We start from the raw sequence: 26,730 nt of genomic DNA on the forward strand, positions 1-26,730 counted from the left end.
CTAGAAAGATTCCGATCAGATCTCCTTGCTAGCCCCTCAGCTGCAGTGAATTAAAAGGATTTAACGGGCTGTGTCCAGCCTTTTAATATTATGCTAATATTTTAAACCCTGGGTGAAATAGATTAAGATAAGGTATAAGGTATACTACCTCAAAACATTCATAACCCAAATATTTCTGTAATGGATGAAGGAAATGTAAAATATTTAAACTGTGGTAATTTACATAATTTAGAGTAAAAAGGTTAACAATAAAAACATTCTGCCCACATAGTTGATAATATACTATACCTCAGCATGAATATCCAAGCCATTGTGCTTTACATGTTCTCTGTCATCCCGGTGAAGTTTTTCATTGTAACCTTGTGGCCGTTTGAATATGGTGTCATATGTGGGCATGTGCGCATCCTTTTAATGAAAACCAAATATATGCATTCAGAACGTCTAAAAACAAATACCTGTGATACAATGATACAGAATGTGTTTCGACTTAAAATGATTACTCATATATTATATAGCATTAAATAAAAGTTCAAAATTTCAGTACTAAATGTCAAGTAGGGATTAAATAAAAACACAACAGAAAGATTGATCATAACAATAAGTTCTTAAATATGTTTGTAACATCTAATAAACTGCTAAAACTTGTAAAATATATACATGTCTATTTTGGCAAATTATGACATTCAGAACTATTAATTATAACTGCCATAGGTTTTCTTCCCATAACATAAATAATTCAGAATATTTCCTGTGAGATACGTGTTTTTTGCTACTGTCACTGCAGGAAAGCAACATGGTTGACCTAGATTTCTGTGCTTATAGACTCCAGCGATATAGTGCAAAATGAGGATATTTAAACTAGTTTTATTTTCTATCTTAAACTTAGTTTTCTCAACAAAACCTTTTAAAAAAGAAATAGATACTAACTAGTTGTAATATTTTCAAATATGTGAATGCATCTTTAAACATAGCTGCTCAGTTGGAACACTCATAATTAATCCCCTTCTACTTATTAACTACTTCACTACTGAGCAGTTTGTACACAAAATAAAAAACACCACCAGAAGCTGAGTAAGTAGTTTGGGTGTCTTGGAAATGAATGTCCATATGCACTTTTCCTTTACGTATGCAGTATTTCAGATGACATATTATTTAATGGAAACAAACATTACTTTAGTAATCTGTTTAACTTTAGTTGGACAGAAATTTTAAAAAGGAAATCATTAACAAAATAATAAAGTTAAAGATAATAAAACAGTGTAGTAAATAGATAACATCCCTGAATATGAAACATTGACATTTTTACCCAAATTCTATAATCCTAAACTTAATTATAAAAATACAAAATTAAGCCCTGCACTCAAACTCCCACTACTCCTAAGCAGCAGTAATGACTATATTACACTTCAGCCCCAATACATACTATAAAAAAAAAATAAGTTACATCTGCACTATACCAAATCCCTATGCACATTTAACCCCTTAAAGGGACACTCCAGGCACCCAGACCACTTCAGCTCATTGGAGTGGTCTGGGTGCCAACTCCCACTACCCTTAACCCTGCAAGTGTAATTATTGCAGTTTTTTTAAAACTGCAATATTTACCTTGCAGGGTTAAGTCCTCCCCTAGTGGCTGTCTATTAGACAGCCACTAGAGGACACTTCCTGCTTCATAGCACAGGTTTTCTGTGCTAGAGCGTCGCTGGACGTCCTCACGCTGTGTGAGGACCTCCAGCGTCGCTCTATTCCCCATAGGGAAGCATTGAAATTCATTTTCAATGCTTTCCTATGGGGTGCGCTAATGCGCATGCGCGGCATTGCCGCGCATGCGCATTAGGTCTCCTCGGCCGGCGGGCGAGATCAGTCTCGCCCACCGGCCGACGTAACCAGAAGGAGGAGCGGCGGGGGAGGAGGAAGCAGCGACGTGGGACCTGTCGCTGCCCCTGGTAAGTGACTGAAGGGGTTTTCACCCCTTCAGTAACCGGGGATTGGTGGGTGGGAGGGAGAGGGACCCTCCAGTGCCAGAAAAACGGATCGTTTTTCTGGCACTGGAGTTTCCCTTTAAGGACCAAACTTCTGGAATAAAAGGGAATCATGACATGTCAGACATGTCATGTGTCCTTAAGGGGTTAAATAACTGGAGTTTTTTTTTTTTAGTATCACTCTAGTGGCCATTTACGTGCAAGTTAACCAGAGGCAGCTCTAGACTTTGAGACTTTAGGCGAAACTCAAACATGAGGCCCCACTAACAAAAAAGTGAAAAAAATAGAGTTGCAATACATGCACACTGTCACATATACACATTGATGCACAGTTTACCTGTGTATGTGCCTGAGAGTGTGTCTGACAGAGAGTATCCTTGTGTGTGTGAATGTATGTCTCTATGAGCATGTTTGCGTTTTTGTCTGGGACTCTATGTGTATGGGATAGCTGCTTGAAGTGTGTTGTGTGTTTGGGGGTCTGCCTGTAGCCTTTGTGCATTGTGTTTATGGCAAAGCTATGTTTCTTGACTGTGTGTGTATGATGAATGTCTTCAGCTGGTGACTGTGACAAGGTGAGTAAAGGGGTTCCAGTGGCAGGTTGAGCGTGACAGAGTGAAGGAGGTAAACGGACAGGGTTGTTGTGAGAGAGTGAGAGAGAATGAGGGACAGGGAGTATGACATGGTTTGATGAGGGAGTGTGACAGGGTGAGTGGAGGTAAGTGTGTCAGGGCAATTGTGGCACGGTAGGAGGGACGACTGTGACAGGATTAAGGGGGGTTAATGTAACAGGGTGAGTGTGGCAGAGTGAGGGCAGGTGAGTTTTGAGGGGGTGAGATTAACAGGATTAGGAGTGGTTAATGTGAGTGTGGATGTATTAAGAGGCTGACAGTGAGGGGGGGTGATGACAGTGTAGGGAGGGGTGACAATGTGTGGGGAGGTGACAGTGTGAGGGGATGTTAACAGTGTGTGTGTGAGGGGGTGATACTATGTGAATGAGGGTGATGATGAGAGGGAGAGGGGTGATGATGAGAGAGAGGGAGGGGGTGATGATGAGAAGGAGGGAGGGGGGTAATGCTGAGGGAGGTGGTGATGCTAAGGGAGAGGTGGTGATGCAGAGGAGAGAGTGATGCTGAGGGGGGTGATGCTGAGGGGGGTGATGGTGGGGGGGTGATGCTGAGGAGGGGGGTGATCATGAGGGAGGGGGGTGATAGTGAGGGACGGGGGTGATGCTGAAGGAGGGGGGGTGATGCTGAGGGGGAGGTGATGGTAAAGGAGGGGGGTGATGGTGAGGAGGGGGGTGATGGTGAGGGAGGGGGGTGATGCTGAGGGAGGGGGTATGATGCTGAGGGTGAGTGGGGACAACATACCTTGATTTATTCCCTGGTGGTCCAGTGTGGGCTGACTGGTGGTCCGGTGGCCATTACATCCGGTCTGCAGATATGCAGAGATGCAGACCATGAATCTCGCGAGACCCGTCAGAGCATTGACATGGTAACCCGCGCCAATGCTCTGATTGGCCAGTTCTTGCGAGACACATGGTCTGCAGCTCTGCTCACTGTGGAGCTGCAGACCGATGTCTGTGATGGCTGGCCAGGCAGGGCCTCACATCCGGCGGCATACTGAGCAAGCCGTCGGGCCCCCTCCAAGTGTTGGGTCCTCAGTCACTGACCGAGGACCCGACACAGTCTGCCCTCAGGCAGTTTAGGTGGCCGTGAGGCCCCAGTCAGCGCAAGGCCTAAGGCGGCTGCCTAAACCGCCTAATTAGAGAGGCGCCCCTGAAGTTAACCTGCCTCGTGAGTCCTACACGAACAATTTACCTTGCTTCTTTCAGCTTCAGGTATAAAAATCTCTATTGAGACAGAATGTGTATTTTTTTTTTTAAACTCCTACACACTTATTAACCCTTAATAGGGAACACATTAGGTGGGCAGCAGCACTGTAACGTGGCTATTTAAGTGTGGTTAAGTATAAGCTCACCTGTCACGTCAAGGCAAAACCTCTTAGATGAGTCCTACACTAACAATTCACCTAATGTGAGAGAGATCACATGATGCTGTTGGATGTGGAAGCCCTGCCCTGCCTGTGGGTGGGTGCATGTGAGTTAGCCTGATCTACAAAAATCAGCCATGAAACTATCCTGTCAAACACAAAAACTGTAAGTAACAAATACCTTTTCCTAGCCAAATGAATAACAACATTGTAATACTTCCTATGGATTTGGAGTGGAACTCAACTGCAGAAATATAATTAGGAGAAACCTTAGGTTTTAATAGAATAATTAGGAAAGATAGAGTAATTCTTAAACAAGGTTTATTTAATAGTGGATTGATGAGAACAGTCCCAGTAATGTAAAGAACACAAAAGATAATTTTAGTTCGATGAGAAGGGTTCCTGTAGCCTTAAGGAACACGATATGTAGAAAGTTTGAAGAGAATAGTTCCTGAAGCTTTAAGCGAACAATATGAAGATAGTTTGATGAGAAGAGTTCCTGTAGCTTTAAGGAATACAATATAGATGTAGTTTGATGAGAAGAGTTCCTGTAGCTTTAAGGAATACAATATAGATGTAGTTTGATGAGAAGAGTTCCTGTAGCTTTAAGGAATACAATATAGATGTAGTTTGATGAGAAGAGTTCCTGTAGCTTTAAGGAATACAATATAGATGTAGTTTGATGAGAAGAGTTCATGTAGCTTTAAGGAATACAATATAGATGTAGTTTGATGAGAAGAGTTCCTGTAGCTTTAAGGAACAAGATATGCAGATGTAGGAATGCAATGATTTCCTGTAGCTTTAAGGAATGCAATATGAAGATAGTTTGATGAGAGAGTTCCTGTAGCTTTAAGGAACACAATCTGGAGATAGGCTGATGAGAGGGTTCCTGTTGCTTTAAGGAACACATTATGGAGCTGGTTTGATGAGAAAGTTCCTGTAGCTTTAAGGAACACAATATGAAGATAGTTTGATGAGAGAGTTCCTGTAGCTTTAAGGAACACAATATGAAGATAGTTTGATGAGAAAGTTCCTGTAGCTTTAAGGAACACAATATGGAGATAGGTTGATAAGAGAGTTCCTGTAGCTTTAAGGAACACAATATGGAGATATGAAACAAATGCTTCCTAAAAGGTGAACCTAGTAGGGAGCACAGAGAAAAGGGTTATAGGGGTGGCAAAAAGGGCATAACCCTATATATGTGACAATTAAAGAGAAAAAAGAGACAGGATCACTCCATAATCAATTAGATTGATCCCCCTCATGAACCACCCCAGTATGGGCGTCTAGAGGTATAGCAAAAAACAATAAATAAACTTTAATTTGAAAAAACAGTAAGTTTAAAAAGCTAAAGACTCATGAGGAAAAGGTATAAGATTACTGCAGGCGCCTAGTTACAGTGTCCATGTAATTATAACAGTGTAGCTCATGAAAGAGTTGTTAATGAAAAAGGACACTAGGTACACTATATATGCAAATAATCAATTAACCTATAGAGAGCAGTATATGTGCTAAAACAGGAGACCAGAAATCGAAAGGATAGAGAGGAGTACATATAGTAGAAAAAAAAAGGGCGGGAGAGGGAAGTGTAGGGGAAGAAAATAACTTTCACAGTATCCTACACCTTTAACCCAAAAGAGATCCTCCTGTTCCTCCTAACCCTCCTGTCTCAAAAAACCTCCTGTTTTAGCACATATACTGCTCTCTATAGGTTTATTGATTATTTGCATATATAGTGTACCTAGTGTCCTTTTTCATTAACAACTCTTTCATGAGCTACACTGTTATAATTACATGGACACTGTAACTAGGCGCCTGCAGTAATCTTATACCTTTTCCTCATGAGTCTTTAGCTTTTTAAACTTACTGTTTTTTTCAAATTAAAGTTTATTTATTGTTTTTTGCCATACCTCTAGACGCCCATACTGGGGTGGTTCATGAGGGGGATCAGTCTAATTGATTATGGAGTGATCCTGTCTCACAATATGGAGATAGTTTGATGAGAAAGTTCCTGTAGTTTTAAGGAACACAATATGGAGATAGTTTGATGAGAGAGTTCCTGTAGCTAAGGAACTCGAGTATAAATTGAGTGACTTATTTTTATATGGAAAGTTCATAAGACGAATCCATGTGAATAAGTTCATGTAGTAAATACAATTATAACTTCCAATTAATCTCAGTAGGAAGACACGTAGTGAAAACTAAAGTGCCAATGGAAAGGTAATCATCCAACAATATAACTTGCGTTTATGATGATGAGCTTTATGAAGCAGAGAGTATCCAAAGGTAATCTGAGTCAATTGGAAGGAGAATGGAGATCAGCGGTTACAACAATCCAGGTTCGGTACACGTAATTTGTAGAAAGAGAGAGCTTGTTTGTAGCCGGTCTGATTGATCAGGAAGCTTCAAAATAATCAAGCACTTTGAATCTGGCACGGTTCCTCTAAGTAGCATGAGAAAGCCGTGTCAGAGGAGGCGTGTCGATAGTCCGTGAACCCGTGAAGTGTCGGATCGCGGCTAAGCCGCTAGTTTAGTTCTGACAAACGTGTAACCCAGTCTACCAGTTATAAAGATCACAACTCATTGTTATGTGAACATTTTTCCTGTTACAATAAATAATAATATTCTGCCACAATTGAAGCCAGTTTTGCTAGCAAATAAATCATATGAGGAACAGACATTTTTGTTAATAAAGGAAATGTAGGAACTTTGCCATAGCATAACATTGTGTACACTGTAGTGGAGCATAGTCCAAGCAGGGACTCTCCTCCGCTGGTTACACCAAAGTGCAGTACAGTCAGGAACAAGTAAAATAATCCAAGGATCTCCCACCTCCTCCCCAGCAACTAGATGACACACAGTTCTAGGGGTACAACTGAACTTTATTTTCACATACACTGATTTTTTTTTTAAATTCTTTATTTTGTTCGTGCAGAGATAAAACATGCAATTTGCACTGCCACAACAGCTGGTGCAGATCGATTGCCATTCACATATGTTTACATGGCACTTTTTCTTTATAAGCGAAAAACAGGTATATATCGTATACTTCCTAACCACCTAGAAGGAACAGTCTCTTTGCCCACCGAGTGATAGCGTGGTTTAGGGAAAGGTAGAGGTCATGCTAAAACATCGCTTTATAGAATTGAGTCGAGGACAAATGGCTTTGTGCCTAGTGCGTTGAAACAAGAAAAAGAGAACAGAACAAGTTTGATAAACAACCAAGAGACCAAGTTTGAGAAACAATACACGAGATGGTAGCAGTATTTAAACTAATGGCATGCTTGCTAACATGGATTAAATGTAGTAGATGCGCCAAGAATTCACATTTAAGTTGTTTTTGCTTAGATAGATATAACAGGCTTGGTCTAGGCTTGGTACATGTGTATAAAACTTTTATAGCTGAGCTATATATGCTTAGCTAAGTAGTTACTATATGATCATATGATTAGTAAGGCACAGGCTATGTTACAGCCAAGTATGCTACGCCACGACAGCGTCAGCAGACAAATCATCATCATACATATTGTTTGCGTGGCACGGAAATACTTTGCACTATATATTTTTTGGAAAAAAAACAAGATAAAGTAGATTACACATAAGCTTTCACTGAGTGATATGAACTGGTTATACACATAGTTACGTTGATATGAGGATTCTCTGAGCAAACTTGCCTCACTGCACAAATTCTGTCTAGCCTATACTTCGCTATGGGTTACATTTGAGCATTCATACTGAAGGCTTAACAGGCGCTAGCTAACATTTTTCTCAGATGCAAGATATATAAAAATAAATAACCTTGGTGAGACATAAAAAGTAGTAGAAGTAACATGAGTAAACTTGGGAGACATGCGAGGACCGGGATATCCCCCGCCGGTCCATAGGGGGGGGGAGCAGGGCTGTAGAGGATTTTGGCTTGTGGGCGCTTCCCGTGCCGGGGAATCAGCCGCCTCCCCCGAGCACCAGGTCACGCTCCGGTGTAGGCCGCATGGCCGGTGTGGGTTTTTCCGTGGAGCTCCGGTTTTGTGCATCGGGGTGTAGTGCATCTTTTCCCAGTCGCCTTGTGCGGCTATCTCTTTTAGATTGGTCATTATTAGCTCAATTATGCCCGGAGCTGTAGGAGCTCTTAGAATATGCGGCCGGCCATCTTGGCTGTCAGGCCCCGCCCCCATATACACGTATTTTATGTCCAGTTCCATGCAAGGGGTTTCGCATACAAGAATACAGGGTTTTCAATCCCAAGATCCTCTGTGCCTGAGAGATAGTTGCATGAGAAACCTCCTCTAATTTAATTATCTCTCAGGTACAGAAAATCCAACAAAATAGCCTGTACCCCAAAAGTACCTCAACCATACCACAGAACCCCACGACAAATACATTCCCTGATAGCCCTGATCTGAGTGTCCAACATATCCAAGAATCACTCAGATCAGAATGGGAATGGCATTGTGTCAAAGTTTAGACTGGCCAGGCACGAGGCGCTAGCCTAAAACAGTTCCAGGGGAATTAGTACCCTGGCCAGTCTCTGTTTGTGAGGTTCTTGTGCGAATATCATACAAGGGAATACCTTTTGTGAAGGGTATAGTATCTCAGAAAACATACTTCCCGTGGAACCCTTTGACATAGTGTATCAACATCATGGAACTCCACCTCTCTCACTGACAAACACACATATACTCTTTGACAAACACACAAACACATAGAAACTCCCTAACAGACACACATAAATGTTTTATTTATTTTTTTACATTTTACTCCAACCAGTCCCCATACCTTTAGGAGTGCTGGCATGGAGTCCCTGGAGGCCAGTGGGGCTGCTGGGCGGCTGTCATGGAGTCTCTAGGGTCCAGTGGGGCTGCTGGGCGGCTGGCAAGGATTCCCCGAGGTCCAGTGGGGCTGCTGGATGGCTGGCATAGAGTCCCTGGGGTCCAGTGGGGCTACTGAGTGGCTGGCATGGAGTCCCTGGGGTCCAGTGGGGCTGCTGGGGGGCTGGAGTACGGGCGGCGAGGGAGTAGTGATCTCCCTGCACAGCTCCCTTGCGCGCCTCTTAGTGATGCTGGAGAGCTGTCATATTCTAGCTCCAGCATTTTTATTTTTAACATTTTTGGCGAAACCCCAATTAGTGTGAATACCAATTGGGAAACGCTGATCTAGAGAATTGCAAGCTATGAAACACACCCGGTTTGTGTAGGCATAACCCTATAGGGGTTCCTATTTCCATATAAGAAAAGTCAGATAGTGGTCTCAATATTGTTCCTGATTAGGTAAAAAGAGCTTTATTGGTATGGCTACAATGAAATATATAAAACAGGAGTATTAGAGTTAATACCTGAGTATATTATTTTGTTGAGTTTAAGTAATCCTAAAGTACAGATCCAGTCAAATGTCAAAACAGACAGGAGTTATTTAGCAAATTGTCAAAGTTCTCCTTCTGAATACTAGTGGCTTATCAGGTTGTATAGATGTATATAAAAAGGTGATGGTAATTATAACAACTAGTTTAACAAGTTGTCCAATGGAACTATGCTGTCTAAAATCAATTATTGTGCTCAGATAATCACAGAAAGCAAGTAATGGAGGGAAAGGGATAGCAAGAAAGTTCTGTCAGTAAAATACTGGCATGAATTAATAATGTAGCAAAGCCTCGCTCCCTGGTAATCTTGCTAGATAGACATAGAAACAAAAGGGAGGAAAAAAGTGGAAGTAAGTAATTAGAACAATATGTTAAATCAAAAGTGAGTCAAAAAATAAGATGCACAGTGAAAAAATGAACACCCAGAGCTTCAAACGCCCGACGCGTGTTTCGGTGCAGTTCTACATGCACCTTCGTCGGGGGTAACTCTTTTATTAGTTTTGTAATGTTGGCACTAGTGGGTTAAGCCCTTAGAGAGATCCCTGGAATCTCTCATCGATGCTCTGTTAGTTTGGACCACTGAGACATAGCCTATTTATGGTCTGTCACAGTCGATCCACACTGATTATTTTCTTTACATAATATGGTAGATGCACCCACAAAAAAGGGGTTGTGAGAAGGGCCCCAGCAATAAACCAATACTTGATTCTGCCACTAATAGTAATTAAGTTGAATGAGTGTTAACTACTAGATTGGAGGTTAGGACAAACCCTAATACCTGATTAAAGTATAATGGTGCCTATGCGGAAACCTACTGTGAAACCTGTCATTAGAAACTCAACTAGGGGAGGGTAAGGGTGAGTTTTGAGGAAGACACCTCTTAGTGACAAAAGGCGAATACGAATAAGGAACAGTCAGATTGTACCGTCTGTGTTCCCTAGCTTTGAACTACTGAGAAGTCTCGTAGCTTTGTCCTTCCAAAGGACAGGGGAACTTACTGGACAGATAATAACAATAGACGAGGAAACATGTGCTGGATAGCAACTGGCTGTGTACTGCTGAGGGAATGGAAGTAAGAAGCACGACATAGGGTACTACATGGGAGGGTAAAACGTCCAAAGTCAGATTCTAAACGTCATTTGTGTCAACAGTTGTTTATAAGGATGAAAGGATGGGAGCCATCATGGCCTACATCCCTGTTATGCTGTCTATGTTTCCAGCTTGGGTGCTGACACAAGGTAGGGGAGCCCAGAGCTAGAAACTGGAGTCTATACAAAACAGCTTTCCGAGCTAAAGAAGGGAATGGCATGACTTTATGTTGGAGCTCAGCGGTAAAAGTGGAATGGTACAAGATCGCCAGTAACTGGGGATGGGGTATCCTGGGTTACAGCTGGGGTGCATGGACTAGGTGGGGTTTGGATGGGGAGCCTGAATTGAAATATCTTACTAGTTCTGAGTTGTGCAACATCTACATGTAGAGTAAATGTAAAAGTCATGTAGGTGATAGTATAACAACTGGTGGCTTGCATAGTGCCGAATGGCAAAAAATTAGCTAAATGAGGGAAAGGTGAGGCCCTACTAAGTACCAAGTGGTGCTGAGAGGCTCTAGCTATGAACTGGCAATGTGGCGGAAATGTTGGCCATTCTGTGACAAGTAAGAGATTCAAAGGAGTGTCCGTGACATGTGAGAGGCCCTATCTAAAACAAGCAAGGCTCTAGCTATGAGTTGGGCTGATGGACGAATACCTCCGCATGAGAATGGATGTAGGCCTTGCATAACTGAATTACAAATATACAATAATATGGCACACACCAATGGTCTTAACAGCCAGTTGATCTATCCCTAAGGAACGTAGGGAAATAGAAATGTAATGAATTGATAGAAAGAATGTTGGAACGTATGAATCTTGCCCAGCTAGTGTGTGATTGAGCTTGAGAATGAAATATCATAGAGAGGAATCTAAAGACACAATGGGAACGTTTTGAAAATATGAAAATATGTCTAGTATGGTGTAACTGCTTATTGATTTAAGGGTATAAAGTACCTGTGCTGTGGTTAAGGATTAAAACATGAAAAACAGGATCATAAGTAAGGATAGTAGAAACCAAGATAATAATAGAACTTATGATTCTCAATATGGATATGAAAGAGATACCTAGTAGTGCTGTGTCTAATTATGAGTTCCCACTGTGCGTCCTTCCACAAGAAGGACCTGAAGTATGTATGAGAAAAATCGGAACATCTCTAGTTTACTAGCAGGAAGAAAAATATGTAAGACCTAGTAAGTGCCTGTGACAGGAGTTGTGGATTATGCAAGGCTTAGGTAAACCGTGACAGACCGAGGAGGCCTGAATATGGTTAAATGTGTAATAAAAGGTTCTTGGTTCTCAGGAGTGCAGAGAGATTCGTAAAAAAAAAAGAAGGAATTGCGCGGGCATAACAAGGCTGAGAGGAATAGTCAACCGTAGTATGACAGGGTTGTAGTTGACCCTTGTAAATCTGGAAATGTTGTATGTAATTTCCCAAATGTGTGTCAGAAATTTGTCATAGTGGATTGCCCACAGAGGGTCGTATGTAATGTATGGAGTAAAGGCCTAGTGAGGGCCGTGTGTAAGGCTGAATGTAAGTCTCGAGCTGCCAGTTGTATAATAGGGTGTATTTAAAGTAATGATTATGGTTTGAATAAATTTAGGTTAATTGTACCAAAGTTGTAGAAATTGACTGTGAATTGACTATTGTCAGTAGTGATGCTCTGGTATTCAATCTGGTTTTATTTATTTATTTTTATTTTTACACAGAGTGGTGTACTTAAACACAGTATAATAGGGTAATATATAATCCCAGAGCATCAGGAAGGCTGAAATTAGGTTGTAGCTGTAAGCCCACCAGGGACCGTATGAAGCATATGTAAGTGAAGGCCTAGTGAGATCTGTGTGTCATGGTAGTGGGGTAGATGGCCGAGAGAGCTCTTTGCGATTCATGAGTTGCATATCTCATGGGGACTTAATTATTTTTATTTTTTTGCATGAAAGGTTGTGCCTTTTTTTTCTTATTTTAAATTCCCTACCTGTATGCAGTTACCACTATATTAATAAGTATACATATTTTCACACTGTTTAGCACACCCTTCACTTTCCTGATAGTGAAAGCCAAATGAGGGCCCAATATAAATATACCTAGATGCAGTGTGACCAGATGAGGGCCTAATGAGAAGTTACAGGTGCATAATGATACAATTAAATAGGGTTTAATGAATGTTGAAAATATTTGAGTAGACCGGTTGCAATGTAGTATGTTATTGGTAACACCCAAGTGGCTGACCTAGTTCGGGGCATGTGCTAGGATTCTATCCTGAAACTGAGTTTATGCTCGTTTATTCCTGTTTCTGTAATAACTAGTTCCAACTCTGCACCACTAGTGGCCTCCCTAACCATTAACCTTGGATTTCACCTTCATCATCCTCACCTGCATGGACTAATCAAGAAGCTACAAAAGGCTACACCCAACTTACCACACGGCCTTTACAATGAAGATGATGCTCATCCTGAATTCACTAAAGTCTTTGTTTCCTATTTTCCTGAAACCTTGTTGTTCCGTTCTGTTCTATTCTTTTATACTTGTCCCTCTATATTCAACCTCTATATTCAACCTTGTCCCTCTATACTCTCATCTATAGGTTCTCTTATTATCTCCGTTTATTATCTATATAGATCTCCCTATTGTTTTATTTATAAGATATCCTGCTGTTTTCTATTATGTCCAAACTCACCAATAAAGCCTCTGATGTTAACACTGGCCAAAGTCTCTTACCTGACCTGCCTAAGATCATGACACATGTCTTGATTGAAAGTGTAAAAATAACATACTTAGATGAGTGCAGTAAATATGTCTGTATAACCATAGAACAGACATAATTATGACCAACATTATCTTAAAGTATACTTGACGAGACCTGTACAGAGCCCAGAAAGGGCTTAAACAATGTAATTAGTGATGGACAGTGAAATAAGATTATTAACAGGCAGTACCATAAATGCTAACCATATGTATAGGCCCAAGTTTTGGTCTGACATAAATTTAGACAGTCTGTAGCAACACCTAGCTATAAAAGTATTAAACAATGTAGGCCCAATGAGTGCCTGAATACCCAGAGGGCATACATATGGAACACATACAGGTACTGAAGCTGGAAGAGGCCTGGTGAACATCGGTAATGTGACAAAATGCCTTTTGTCACTGGATTTTTATATGACCAACTGCCCTTTTCCCCTGGCTGTTGGAGGAGCCTGATTGCCAGCCTCCTTCCTCATGACTATGGCCCTGGGGTGTTATGCCATTTAAAAAGACTATTTGGGGCTTATTGGATTCTAAAAGACTGTTTCTGCCCATTTGAATCCATGGGAAGATGTGTCTCTTCCCCTCCCCCGTTTCCACTCTATTGTTTCAGCAGGGCGTTGTCCGGGGCACACTGCCAGACCAGTTGGAACTTGCTGTTTTGCCCCTCCTCGGTCTCTCATCAGCTCTTGCTATGTTTTAACCCCATGGCGATTTGACTGTGTTTGTGGTATCTGAGCGCTGTTCGGATATAGTGAGCGCTCAGATCCACGCTATCTGGGGATAGGTTGAATGTGGGGGTTCTGTTAAGTATAATAGGAATTGTGTATTTATATGTGTTTTTACTGTTTTTGTGAATAGAGCTATTTCTGTATGCTGGAGGTAATTGGCTTAGCACACTCAAGCCATGCTTGCAGATGGTCACAAAGGGACTTTCAACTAACTTTTGACCCACTGGACCAATTTGTATGATTTTGACCTATGTTTGTATTTGGAGTATTCTGATTCTGAAAATGTAAGTTTTATGTGAATGTGATGTATACTTTTAGAGTTATGAATATTGTGTAAAACTGTGTATTTTCCTGCCTGTGATAATTAAGTTAGACCATTGTGTTCAGTAATTATATCACGGGGAGGATTGTGTGTGGGAGTGTCTGAGTGTATTGTCCGTATTGATTGGTTGTTCTGCAAAACCCTGTGGGCAGTACTATGTGTGTAAAATGTGCATAAAAGCAGAGTGTTTGATTAAAAGCTTCAGTTCTACTTCACCCTCAATCTGAGTCCTGTCTCTTATTGGGGGAATCTGCTACAAGGGATTGCTATGCTTGTCATACTCCCTTGCTAAATCACTACTAAGCTCTTGTAAGAGCTTGTTCCTGCCTTACTCTCTGAAGGAGTCTACGGTGGTTATGGTGTCTGCTGGAGTGCTTGGAGCCCTCAGGAAGCGCTAGGAGCATCCTTCAACAGAGGTACCCAGTTGGGGTGCCAGGTGATCCGTTACAAGTAACAAATGCTGATCTGCTCAAAGCTGACAAGTATAACCAAGGACATATGAGCCGACAATAATAATCTGCAAATATGAAAAACTAAATATATGGCATAGCATTAATTAAACATTAAAATGCAGGGTGACTAAATTAATTGCATATCATGAAATTGATATGGCCAAATGAGGGCCGAATACAGTAATCAGAATTCATGAACCTAATTGAGGTATCACTATGATGCTATGTATGATTAAAATGGGCCAAATTTGTGTCAGTAGTGCAAATCACCATATCCGAATGAGGGCAGAATTCGGACTGAACTGCGAATGCCTCCATAGTTAGTGAAATGCTGAACATGTGGCAAATACATGTTGAATGTCAGGCACAACGTGGCCCAACACGGGCTGAATGAACAAATTTACGATTTTGTTGTAATAAACGCACAACAGCAACAGGAAAAGCCGTGGCTGGGCCAGACACGGCAGTGCCCCATGAGCTTCGAAGGAGGTGGCTGTTTTTTACTAGATGGAGGAAAAAGGAATACTTGCATGGGCCGCACAAGGCCAAGGCCAGCTTGTTTGGAGTTTAGGCAGTTTGTGTTGATGACCTTTGAACCAGAATTAGATGGTTCTGTACGGAACCAGGCAGTCTCAGCCCAGAGGAAGGGGAGGTCTGTGTATTTATAGGCCGGGTAACTCCTCACACAATTACAGGCTTTGCCTATCGGCTCAGCCTCCTCATAGATATATATATATATATATATATATATATATATATATATATATATATATATATATATATATATATACACACACATACACATTCTACATATATATTTAACTATTAACTACAGTAATACCCCAAAATTGCAGGGGATATGTTTCAAGACCCCCCCTCGTATTTTGAAAATGCGCAAATTTTGGACGGACAATAATAGTAAAAACAGCCCTGGTCCTTAATGGTAAGAAAATTAAAAAATGGTCTGGTCACTAAGGGGTTAAAGACCCATTACAAATATCACACACAGCCAACACATAGCACACGTCACACACAGTCATCACTCCTATCACACACAGACAACACATACATAAACACATTACATCATATTATTATAAGATGTATTACAGTTGTACTCCGTCATACAAAATATACATTAATCTGTGTTTTAAGTCAGGGAGCTCTTTGATATGCTAATTGGCACATTAATTGGAGTTGTATTGTTGTAGAACTCTGTGACATACTCATACACTGCACATTGCTGTTTTATAGTTGTGGAGTTCTGTGATAAACTAGTACACACCACATAATACTGGGAGTACTGTGAAGGCTATTTTTATGCTGTGGAGCTCTGTGATAAATGTATAAACATTCTCTCCCCCACTGCCCATAATGGAAAGGGTTCTCTGCTGGCAACTGTTCATGTGACTGTCTGCCTGTGAAAGTGTAAGTGTGTGACTGTCTGCTTGTAACTGTGTGTCTACCAGTAACTGTGTGTGTGTGTGGGTGTGTGTGACTGTTTGCCAGTAACTATGTGCATGATTTTGTGTGTGTGTGTGTGTTAGGGTTGTCACCTTTTTTGGGAAAAAGTACCAGCCATGCTAATTTGCATAATTAATTATATTTCACATCACAGGACATGACATACATAAACATATGAGAATATTTGGAAGGAGAAAATAAATTCCATACATCTCTAATAAGCTGCTTACAATGTGTGCAATTTGACTGTGCATATAGCCTTGTGTATGTGAGGCAGTGTGTTTATATACTGTCTGAATGAGTGTGTGCATATTAGTGTGTATTTAGCAGTATGTCATTGTCTAAACGTGTTTGTGTATATGGTGTATAACAATGAGTGTACATGCCATTTATCAACAGAGATGGATATTCTGGTTCTATTTCTCTCACCATTCTCCCACTTGACTACTTAATACATACATACTGCTAAATACAAACACACACACATACACACAGACTGCTTACTACACACACAGAGAGACTGCTGAATACAGGGGCGGACTGAGAACCCTCAGGGCCCCCGGGCAAAATAAATCAAGGGCCCCCTTACAGGCCCCACCCATACTCCGCAGCAAGCGCCACCCATGTCCCGCCTCCATGCACCGCCTCCAGTCACACCCTACACAATCTTTAGACACAAGGAACAAAAGTGCAATAATCCCTTCAAGGCCCCAGTAGAGACTACAATTGAGGGCTAATGGGCCATGGAGGGGGGTCTTTCTAGCAGAGGCTATCTCAGTGTCCTTTAGAGAGTGTGTTAGAAAGAATCCCCTCCAGGCCCTATTAGAGACTACAATGGAGTCTAATAGGCTTGGAAGGGGTTCTTTCTAACAGAGGCCATCTCAGTGTCCCTGCTGGAAACAGTCATCTCCAGGCCCCAGTAGAGACTACAATTGAGGGCTAATGGGCCATGGAGGGGGGGAGTATTCTAGCAGAGGCTATCTCAGTGTCCTTTAGAGAGTGTGTTAGAAAGAATTTCCTCCAGGTCCCTTTAGAGACTACAATGGAGTCTAATGGGGCCTGGAGGGGGGTCTCTCCAACACTCTGGTTTCTATTCACAATATAGCAACACAACATAGCTTGCTGATACCTAGGCCAAGTTGGCTCCTCTTACCTTAATTACTGTTGTTGGCTGGCAGTCTGTGGGCTTGCTGGAAGGCTGTGGGCTTACTGGCTGCGGCTGGCAGGCTGTGGGCTTGCTGGCAGGCTGTGGGCTTGCTGGCTACTGCCGGCAGGCTGTGGGCTTGCTGGCTGCGGCTAGCAGGCTGTTGGCTTGCTGGCTGTGGCTTGCTGGCTGGCAGGCTGTGGTTTGCTGGCTGCGTTTGGCAGGCTGTGGGCTTGCTGGCTGTAAGCCTAACTGGTGGCCTGTGGGCTGGCTGGCTGGTCGGCCCGGGCTGGCTGGCTTGCTGGCTACTGGGGCACTTGGAGATTATTTAAATAAATAATCCATGCACAATAACCACTACTGCTCTGTGTAGTCGTTATGGTGCCAGGAGGGCCGGGCCCCCCTCCCAGAGTAAGTAGTCAAACCGTTTAAGAACAGTTTGACAACTTACCTGGGGTCTGCTGGGATATGAGGCTGTTGTAGGGTATAGGAGCAGTGGTGCAATGTGTAAGGGGTGCAGTGTGTGTGAAAGGTTCAGTGTGTGTGAGGGGGTGTAGTGTGTGAATGTGTAGGGTGTGTGGGTCAATGTGTGTATGAGGGGGCTGTGTATGTGTGTGGCAATGTTAGTATGGGGGGCTGTGTGTGTATGGGTAGGCAGTGTATGTGTGTGTGTGAGGCAATGTGTGTAAATGTGTATGGTGTGTGTGGGGGCAGTGTGTGTGTATGGGGGGCAGTGTGTGAATGTGTATGGTGTGTGGGGGTAGTGTGTTTACGGGGCTAGAGTTCACTCTCACCACTGCAACCACCAGGAATCCCTGGTGGTCACAGTGTTGAGAGTGAACTCTAGCCCGTAGCTTCAGAGCTAGAGTTTACTTTCGCCAGAGCTGTAACGTTGCCGTGGTAACCGCGGTAACGATCTGTGCTCGTGCAAGAAGGACCCAGAGGAGCTGCAGGCTGAGCTCCCGGGTCCTATCTTCCTCCCTCCCCTGCCGGCTGCCCGCACGGTGCCTGCGGACATGGGAGGGGGCAATTGCCCTCCTCTTACTCCCCCCTCCCCCTCTTCTTACCCCCCTCCCCCTCTGCTTACTCCCACCTCTTCTTACTTCCTCCCCCTCTTCTTACTCCCTCCCCCTCTTCTTACTCCCCCCTCCCCCTCTTCTTACCCCTTCTTACTCCCGCCCCCTCTCTTCTTACCCCCTCCCTCCTCTTTTTACCCCCCTCCCCTCTTCTTACTCTTCCCTCCCCCTCTTCTTACCCCCTTCTTACTCCCCCCTCCCCCTACCCCCTTCTTACTCCCCCCTCCTCTCTTCTTACCCCCTCTCTCTCTTCTTACTCCCCCTCCCTCTCATTTTACCCCCTCCCTTTCTTTTTACTCCCTCCCCTCCCTTTTTCTTTTTGCCCCCCTCCCTTTCTCTTTTTGCCCCCCTCCCTTTCTCTTTTTGCCCCCCTCCCCTCACCTTCTCGTTTTGCCCCCCCTCCCTCCCCTCCCATCCCTTTCTCTTTTTGCCCCCCTCCCCTCCCTTTCTCTTTTTGCCCCCTCTCCCCTCCTTTTCTCTTTTTGCCCCCCCTCCCCTCCCCTTCTCTTTTTGCTCACCCTCCCCTCCCCTTCTCTTTTTGCCCACCCTCCCCTCCCCTTCTCTTTTTGCTCACCCTCCCCTCCCCTTCTCTTTTTGCCCACCCTCCCCTCCCCTTCTCTTTTTTCCCCCCTCCTTCTCTTTTTGCCCCCCCTCCCCTCCTCTTTTTGCCCCCCCTCCCCTCCTCTTTTCCCCCCCCTCCTCTTTTTGCCCCCCCTCCCCTCCTCTTTTTGCCCCCCCCTCCCCTCCTCTTTTTGCCCCCCCTCCCCTACTCTTTTTGCCCCCCCTCCCCTACTCTTTTTGCCCCCCTCCCCTCCTCTTTTTGCCCCCCTCCCCTCCTCTTTTTGCCCCCCTCCCCTCCCCTTCTGTTTTTGCCCCCCTCCCCTCCCCTTCTGTTTTTGCCCCCTCCCCTTCTGTTTTTGCCCCCCACCCCCACCTGTAGCGTGGCCGAGCTGCACTCCGGTCCGCGTTGCCGGCCGGAGTGATAGGAAGGTGCACTAGGAAGGTGCACACTCAGTGTGCACCTTCCTGTCAGTCCGGCCGGGTACAGGAAACAGAAACTCCTGTTCCGCGCGGAACAGGAGTTTCTGTTTCCTGTACCCGGCCGGACTGACAGGAAGGTGCACACTCCGTGTGTGTGCACCTTCCTATCACTCCGGCCGGCACCGCGGACGCAGAGCAGCTCGGCCACGCTACGGGGAGGGGAGGGGAGGTGAGAAGCTGCAGCCGCCTGAGCGCTCTTAAGAGAGCGCTCAGGCGGCTGCAGCATTTAAAGGGGCGGCCGGGCCCCCTGATGGCGGGCCCCCCTCCCGGCCGGGCCCTCGGACCATGTCCGAAGTGCCCGACCGGTCAGTCCGCCCCTGGCTGAATACACACACAGACTGATTTATTGAATCAATGCATCTCTATGAGAAAGGCTCAGCGCCTCCATGTACAGCGTGGGGATGCTGAACATCAATATTGAACATCCAGGAAGCAACTCTAGTGGCTGTCTGAGTGACTGCCACTAAAGGTGTTCCTAACACTATATTTAACAAATAGAGTAAAAGGATAAAAATGAAAATTTGTAAAGGTAGCCAGGACAAGCTTTAATTAAATTGATTAAAATATAAAATACATATTATAACAAGGGATCTCTAATGCACGACCACACTGACGCATTTCGACAATAGTCTTTATCAAAGTGCTTGCTAATGTCTTTGACATACAGTAAAAAAAAAAAAGACTATTTTGTTGAAACGCTTCAGTGTGGTTGTGCATTAGAGATCACTTGTTATAAAATGTATTTTATATTTCAATCAATTTAATTAAAGTTTGTCCTGGCTACCTTTACTAATACCCTTCCAAGACTCGTGTTTATTGAAAACCAGAGGGAGAATTGCAGTATCCAGTGGAGCACTTTACTATCAATTCCCAACATCTGATCCCAGCACCCATTTGTATATATCCCAAGGCGCTTATAGTCTAAGCCTACTTCAAACGGCTGAGCACCACATGAGTGGGACTAATTTGGTCTCTTTATTTGTTTTAATTATTTATACAGGTTATTCTATGATCTGTTGTTTTTTATTCTTTTAGCTTGTACCCTGACATATAGTAACCTGGATTTGTGTTATTTTACATTCTTTTGTGTGCTCTCACCTATTTATTCCCTTCTAGTAATGTAAACACTGCCTTTTCTCTGAAAAGGCAGTGTTTACAATGTTTAGGTTACAGGGACAGGCAGTAGACACCACAACAACTACATTAAGCTGTAGTTGTTCTGGTGACTATAGTGTCCCTTTACAGCAGCTGTATGTCATACATGTCCCTAACATGCCCAAAATTGATGGGACAATATTATTTGAATAATAGGAGGAGAGTAGACTTAAGTGTAAAAAAAAAAAAAAAAAAAGTGAAGACTTAGTGATTTATTGACTAAACAGTTTATTGTGGTGAATTGAAAACTGTTTGCAACAATTCTACAGCTCAGCTATATTGACCTAAATTGTGAAACCCACTTTCAGTTTGCTCCAGGTCACTGTTTTGTGAATAAACCTTTTCTCACAAACAAACTCTGCTGGCATTTCAGAGAACAACTGAAATGTTAGATAGATTATGAGGTGTCTCCTGGTAATGCCTGTACAAACAATCGTGTGTGTGTGTGTTTGATTGGGTGTGTGTCTGTATTTGTGTGTGCACCTAAACATAGCCTTAACCCTAACCATTAAAAAAATAATATCTAAAAATACAGAATGCTGAAGTACAAATGAAGGGAATATAATGCCACGTTGGGGTTCTAAGACGTCTATAAACCTCTAGATGGCTATCGCTCACATTACATGCATATATCTCTCCTCCCCTCTCTCTCTCACCCTTCCTCTCTGTCTATACATTAAAATGTATATACTTTGAGAATGATTCAGTTCTATACTACTAACTATGTTACCCAGGTATTCATTTAAAAGAACAGTAAGTACCTCATTCTGCCGGCAAAAATAACTCAGCTGTTTAGTTCTTTTCTGTACAGGTACATGAGAAAATGCAGACATTGATGAAAGGGGTGGCTGATGGCATTTTCTTCTTAAATATTCCGCTTTTGCTTCATCGTGTTCTTCAGCAAATTGTACTTCCATGATGTGTGTGTCTGTCACAAACTGTGTGCAGGGCCTGCAATTTCTATTTGGTGACTCCTCTTCCCTGTGCTACCACAGCTATTGAAGCATTTCTGGTTGCTAGGATTCCAGATTTAACAAACACATTGTGACCTCACGAAGTGTCACTCAGGAGTGTCATTCACAACAATCAAACTTTGTATTGTTTACAACACAACTATGAGAATATTTAAGTGTAGCCCACTTATTTTCAAACCTTTGTTTTTATAATCTGTTTTCAATTATACAAGAGTAACACTTGGGATTCTTGAATACATATTAGCTCTCTTTAGTTACATTCTCTACAGGTTTCATTTCAGCTACTACTAAAGTGAAGTCATGATTAAAATATGCACTTTACAGGAGAGCTTATTAAAATATGTACTTTAAAATAGTGCTTATTTAAATATAACCTTTTATTAGAATAGTTCACATAGAAATATATATTGCATCAATTTAGTTGGCATATTGAATCAGATGGTGATATATTGGTTTCTGAAGAACTGGGGCATTTTATATAATAAGCCCATGATAACAAAACAAAAAAGGAAAAAATTGTCTATTATTGCACTGCCTTATATTTTATTCTGAGCCTGGACTTGTGGGAAAGTACAGTGCTAGCGAAATCCTACTGAAGTTCAACAGAAATGTGCCATTTAATTAATTAGAGCTGAGGTTATATTTCCTCCAATACTATTGCAGTAAGGGAAAGAGAGTCATTAGTATTAGACATTCTTTATGATTAGAGGGTCTTTATGGTTATGGCTGGGTTGTTTAGCTTTAGCGTGTACATACAATTAAATAGAAAAAAAGGCTATTAGTTGCTAGTTAAATTCCCAAAACTTTAGACATTCCCTCTAGACACAATATTCTAGCAATTCGTCTGGAACAAAATTTAACACATTAACAAATGGCTTATTTGATGAAATATTTTAACATTTATGATTGCTGGTGGCAGTGGAGGCTCATGTCCATAAGGGCACTTAGGGCAGAGCCCCACCAGATAATTGTTGTCAAAATAATAAATAAATAACTATCTATTGCCAGTGGTAAAATAGTGAATTACGACATTGTTAACCTTTCCAGTGTTATAATTTCCCTCTACTGCTTCCACTACAGCACAGACTAATTTTCTGATGATACATAATGATAAGTTGTTGATGGCCACTGGGTATGTGTAGAAGTTAGGTCACTTATTAAATCTGTCCAATCAGAGAGCAGCTCAGACATGCTCAGTACATCCCTACATTAGGACAGTATGTCCCTAAAGGTGAAGTGCCCTATTAAATCTCCAATGGGGTGTTTGAAATGGATGCCCAGTGCATGACAGTTCCAAAGTTGGAAAATGTCAATAAAAAACATTATTATAGGTAGAGGTAATGCATTGAACTTGTAATGTACAGGTTGTGAGTTCAGTTCCGGAATGGCGAGGGTTTTATCTGTGTACAACAGATTCAGGGATTGTGATGTCAATCGCTGCATTGTTATTCTTATTTAGTGATGTACCGAACTGTCCGCCGGCGAACAGTTCCTGGCGAACTTAGCGTGTTCGCGTTCGCCGCGGCGGGCGGACACATGCGCAGTTCGATCCGCCCCCTATTCGTCATCATTGGGCAAACTTTGACCCTGTGCCTCTCGGTCAGCAGACACATTCCAGCCAATCAGCAGCACTCCCTCCCTTCCACACCCTCCAACCTCCCTCCCAGCATCCATTTTCGATTCATTCGGAAGATGCATGCTTAGTGAGAGGAGGGAAAGTTTAGCTGCTGCTGATTAGATAGGGAAATTGATAGCTAGGCTAGGGTATTCAGTGTCCACTACAATCCTGAAGGACTCATCTGATCTCTGCTGTAAGGACAGCACCCCAAAAAAGCCCTTTTTAGGGCTATAACATCAGGCTGCTTTTTTTTTTTTTTTTCCTGTGTAATGTAATTGCAGGTGCCTGCCTGCCAGCTTCTGTGTGAGGTTCACATTGGATACTGTGCCTATTTGCCCAGTGCCACCACTCATATCTGTTTTAACAATTGGTTAAGCTTTACATTTAAAATAAATATATTTTTTTCACTGTAATAGAAAAGCAGTTGCCTGCCTGCCAGCTTCTGTGTGAGGTTGGATGCCTTGCCCATTTGCACAGTCAGTGCCACCACTCATATCTGTTTTAACAATTGGTTAAGCTTTAGATTTAAAATAAATATTTTTTTTTCACTGTAATAGAAGAGCAGTTGCCTGCCTGCCAGCTTCTGTGTCAGGTTGGATGCCTTGCCCATTTGCACAGTCAGTGCCACCACTCATATCTGTTTTAACAATTGGTTAAGCTTTAGATTTTAAATAAATCATTTTTTTCACTGTAATAGAAGAGCAGTTGCCTGCCTGCCAGCTTCTGTGTGAGGTTCACATTGGATACTGTGCCCACTAGCCCAGTGCCACCACTCATATCTGTTTTAACAATTGGTTAAGCTTTAGATTTTAAATAAATATTTTTTTTCACTGTAATAGAAGAGCAGTTAGTTGTCTGCAAGCGTCTGTGTTTCAGGCCTACTTCAGCGTGTGCTCTGCAGACCTGTGCCAGCGTGCTTTGACAGTTGCCACTCATATCTTGTGTCTCTATAGCGTGCCTTTACAACCAAAATTTAGTTTCCACTGTAATAGAAGAGCAGTTGCCTGCCTGCCAGCTTCTGTGTGAGGTTCACATTGGATACTGTGCCCACTAGCCCAGTGCCACCACACATATCTGTTTTAACAATTGGTTAAGCTTTAGATTTAAAATAAATATTTTTTTTTACTGTAATAGAAGAGCAGTTAGTTGTCTGCAAGCGTCTGTGTTTCAGGCCTACTTCAGCGTGTGCTCTGCAGACCTGTGCCAGCGTGCTTTGACAGTTGCCACTCATATCTTGTGTCTCTATAGTGTGCTTTTACAACCAAAATTTTGTTTCCACTGTAATAGAAGAGCAGTTGCCTGCCTGCCAGCTTCTGTGTGAGGTTCACATTGGATACTGTGCCCACTAGCCCAGTGCCACCACTCATATCTGTTTTAACAATTGGTTAAGCTTTAGATTTAAAATAAATATTTTTTTTTTCACTGTAATAGAAGAGCAGTTAGTTGTCTGCAAGCGTCTGTGTTTCAGGCCTACTTCAGCGTGTGCTCTGCAGACCTGTGCCAGCGTGCTTTGACAGTTGCCACTCATATCTTGTGTCTCTATAGCGTGCTTTTACAACCAAAATTTTGTTTCCACTGTAATAGAAGAGCAGTTGCCTGCCTGCCAGCTTCTGTGTGAGGTTCACATTGGATACTGTGCCTACTTGCCCAGTGCCACCACTCATATCTGTTTTAACAATTGGTTAAGCTTTAGATTTAAAATAAATATTTTTTTTTCACTGTAATAGAAGATCAGTTAGTTGTCTGCAAGCGTCTGTGTTTCAGGCCTACTTCAGCGTGTGCTCTGTAGACCTGTTCCAGCGTGCTTTGACAGTTGCCAATCATATTTGGTGTCTCTATAGCGTGCTTTTAAAACCAAAATTTGTTTTTCACTGTTATAGATTGAATAGCAGTTACTTGTCTTCAAGCGGCTCTGTCAGTCCTTCCTTCAGCGTGTGCTCTGCAGAACTGTTCCAGTGCACATTGCCAATCATATCTGGTCTCACAGTAGCTTGCACGCATAGTACCACTAATCCCCAAAAAAATGACAGGCAGAGGCAGGCCACCCCGCAGAGGCCGTCGTGGTCGTGGTGCTGTGATTCCCTTTTGCCCTAGAATAATGCCAGTTTTCAGAAGCCACGTACCCTGAACTTGAAAAGTTCTGAGGACTTAGTTGACTGGCTAACACAGGACACCCAATCTTGTACAGCCTCCGCTCGGAACCTTGACGCACCATCCTCCTCCAGCTTAGCTTCAGGCACCTCTCAAGATAGCACTCACCTGCCTGCCGCCACCACCAAAACTAGCACCACAGCCGCTTTACTTGGTATGTCAGAGGAGTTATTCACACACCCGTTTGAAGAAATGAGTGATGCGCAACCATTATTGCTAGAGGATGTAGATAAAAGGGATATGTCTCAGGCAGGCAGCATTAAACACATGGAGGTACGGTGTGATGATGATGATGTTGTACTCGCTGCTGCTTCCTTTGCTGAGTTGTCAGATACAAGCGAAGCGGTTGATGATGACGATGCGTCCATGGATGTCACGTGGGTGCCCGCTCGGCAAGAAGAAGAACAGGGCAAAAGTTCAGATGGGGAGACAGAGAGGAGGAGGAGGAGACGAGTTGGAAGCAGGGGGGGGTCGTCGCAAGGAGCTAGTGGCACAGTCAGACAGCATGCATCGGCACCCGGGGTCAGCCCGACAGCACGCCAATCAACGCATGCTGTGTCCACCACCAGAATGCCGTCATTGCAGAGCTCAGCAGTGTGGCATTTTTTTTGTGTGTCTGCCTCTGACAACAGCGATGCCATTTGCAAGCTGTGCCAAAGGAAACTGAGTCGTGGGAGGTCCAACACCCACCTAGGTACAACTGCTTTGCGTAGGCACATGATCTCACATCACAAACGCCTATGGGATCAACACATGAGTACAAGCAGCACGCCTACTCTAAGCCGCCATCCTCCTCCTGGTCCAGCATCTTCAGCCACGTCAACCACTGCTGTCCTTCTTGCCCCCTCTCAACCATCCGCCACTCCGTCTCCCGCCTTGAGCAGTTCCCGCTCATCTGCCCACAGTCATGTATTTCTGTCAAGGACATGTTTGAGCGTAAGAAGCCCCCTTGCCCAGTGTCTGACAGCTGGCTTGTCCGAACTATTAGCCCGCCAGCTTTTACCATACAATCTGGTTGAGTCTGAGGCGTTCAAAAAATTTGTAGCTGTTGGGACACTGCAGTGGAAGGTACCCGGACGGAATTTCTTTTCACAAAAGGCAATCCCCAACTTGTACTCGATTGTGCAAAAGGAAGTCATGGCATGTCTGGCACACAGTGTTGGGGCAAGGGTCCATCTGACCACTGATACCTGGTCTGCAAAGCATGGTCAGGGCAGGTATATCACCTACACTGCGCATTGGGTAAACCTGCTGACGGCTGACAAGCAAGGAATGCGTGGCATTGCAGAGGAGTTGGTGACACCGCCACGAATTGCAGGCAGTCCTGCTGCCACCTCCTCTACTCCTCCTACTCCATCCTCTTCCATAACCTCCTCGGCTGAGTCCTCTTGTGCCGCTGCTTCTTGCTCCACATCAACGGCACCCCCCCAGCTCCCCAGGTACTAT

General features: G+C 43.3%; 1 protein-coding gene across 1 annotated transcript in view; it reads right to left on the minus strand.

Annotated features, from left to right (window-relative positions):
* The window catches only part of CFAP90 (cilia and flagella associated protein 90), a 75,164-nt gene extending 53,638 nt beyond the window's left edge, over positions 1-21,526 (minus strand). The window contains exons 1-2 of the mRNA XM_063450600.1: positions 21,303-21,526; positions 289-405 (exon numbers count right to left, since the gene is read on the minus strand). Coding sequence (XP_063306670.1) covers positions 289-405; positions 21,303-21,458 — 273 coding nt within the window. The 5' untranslated portion in view covers positions 21,459-21,526. The remainder of the gene's footprint in view (positions 1-288; positions 406-21,302) is intronic.
* Between the last annotated feature and the right edge of the window lie 5,204 nt (positions 21,527-26,730).

The sequence above is a fragment of the Pelobates fuscus genome, chromosome 4 (assembly GCF_036172605.1).
Source record: "Pelobates fuscus isolate aPelFus1 chromosome 4, aPelFus1.pri, whole genome shotgun sequence".
Classification (NCBI taxonomy): Eukaryota; Metazoa; Chordata; class Amphibia; order Anura; family Pelobatidae; genus Pelobates; species Pelobates fuscus.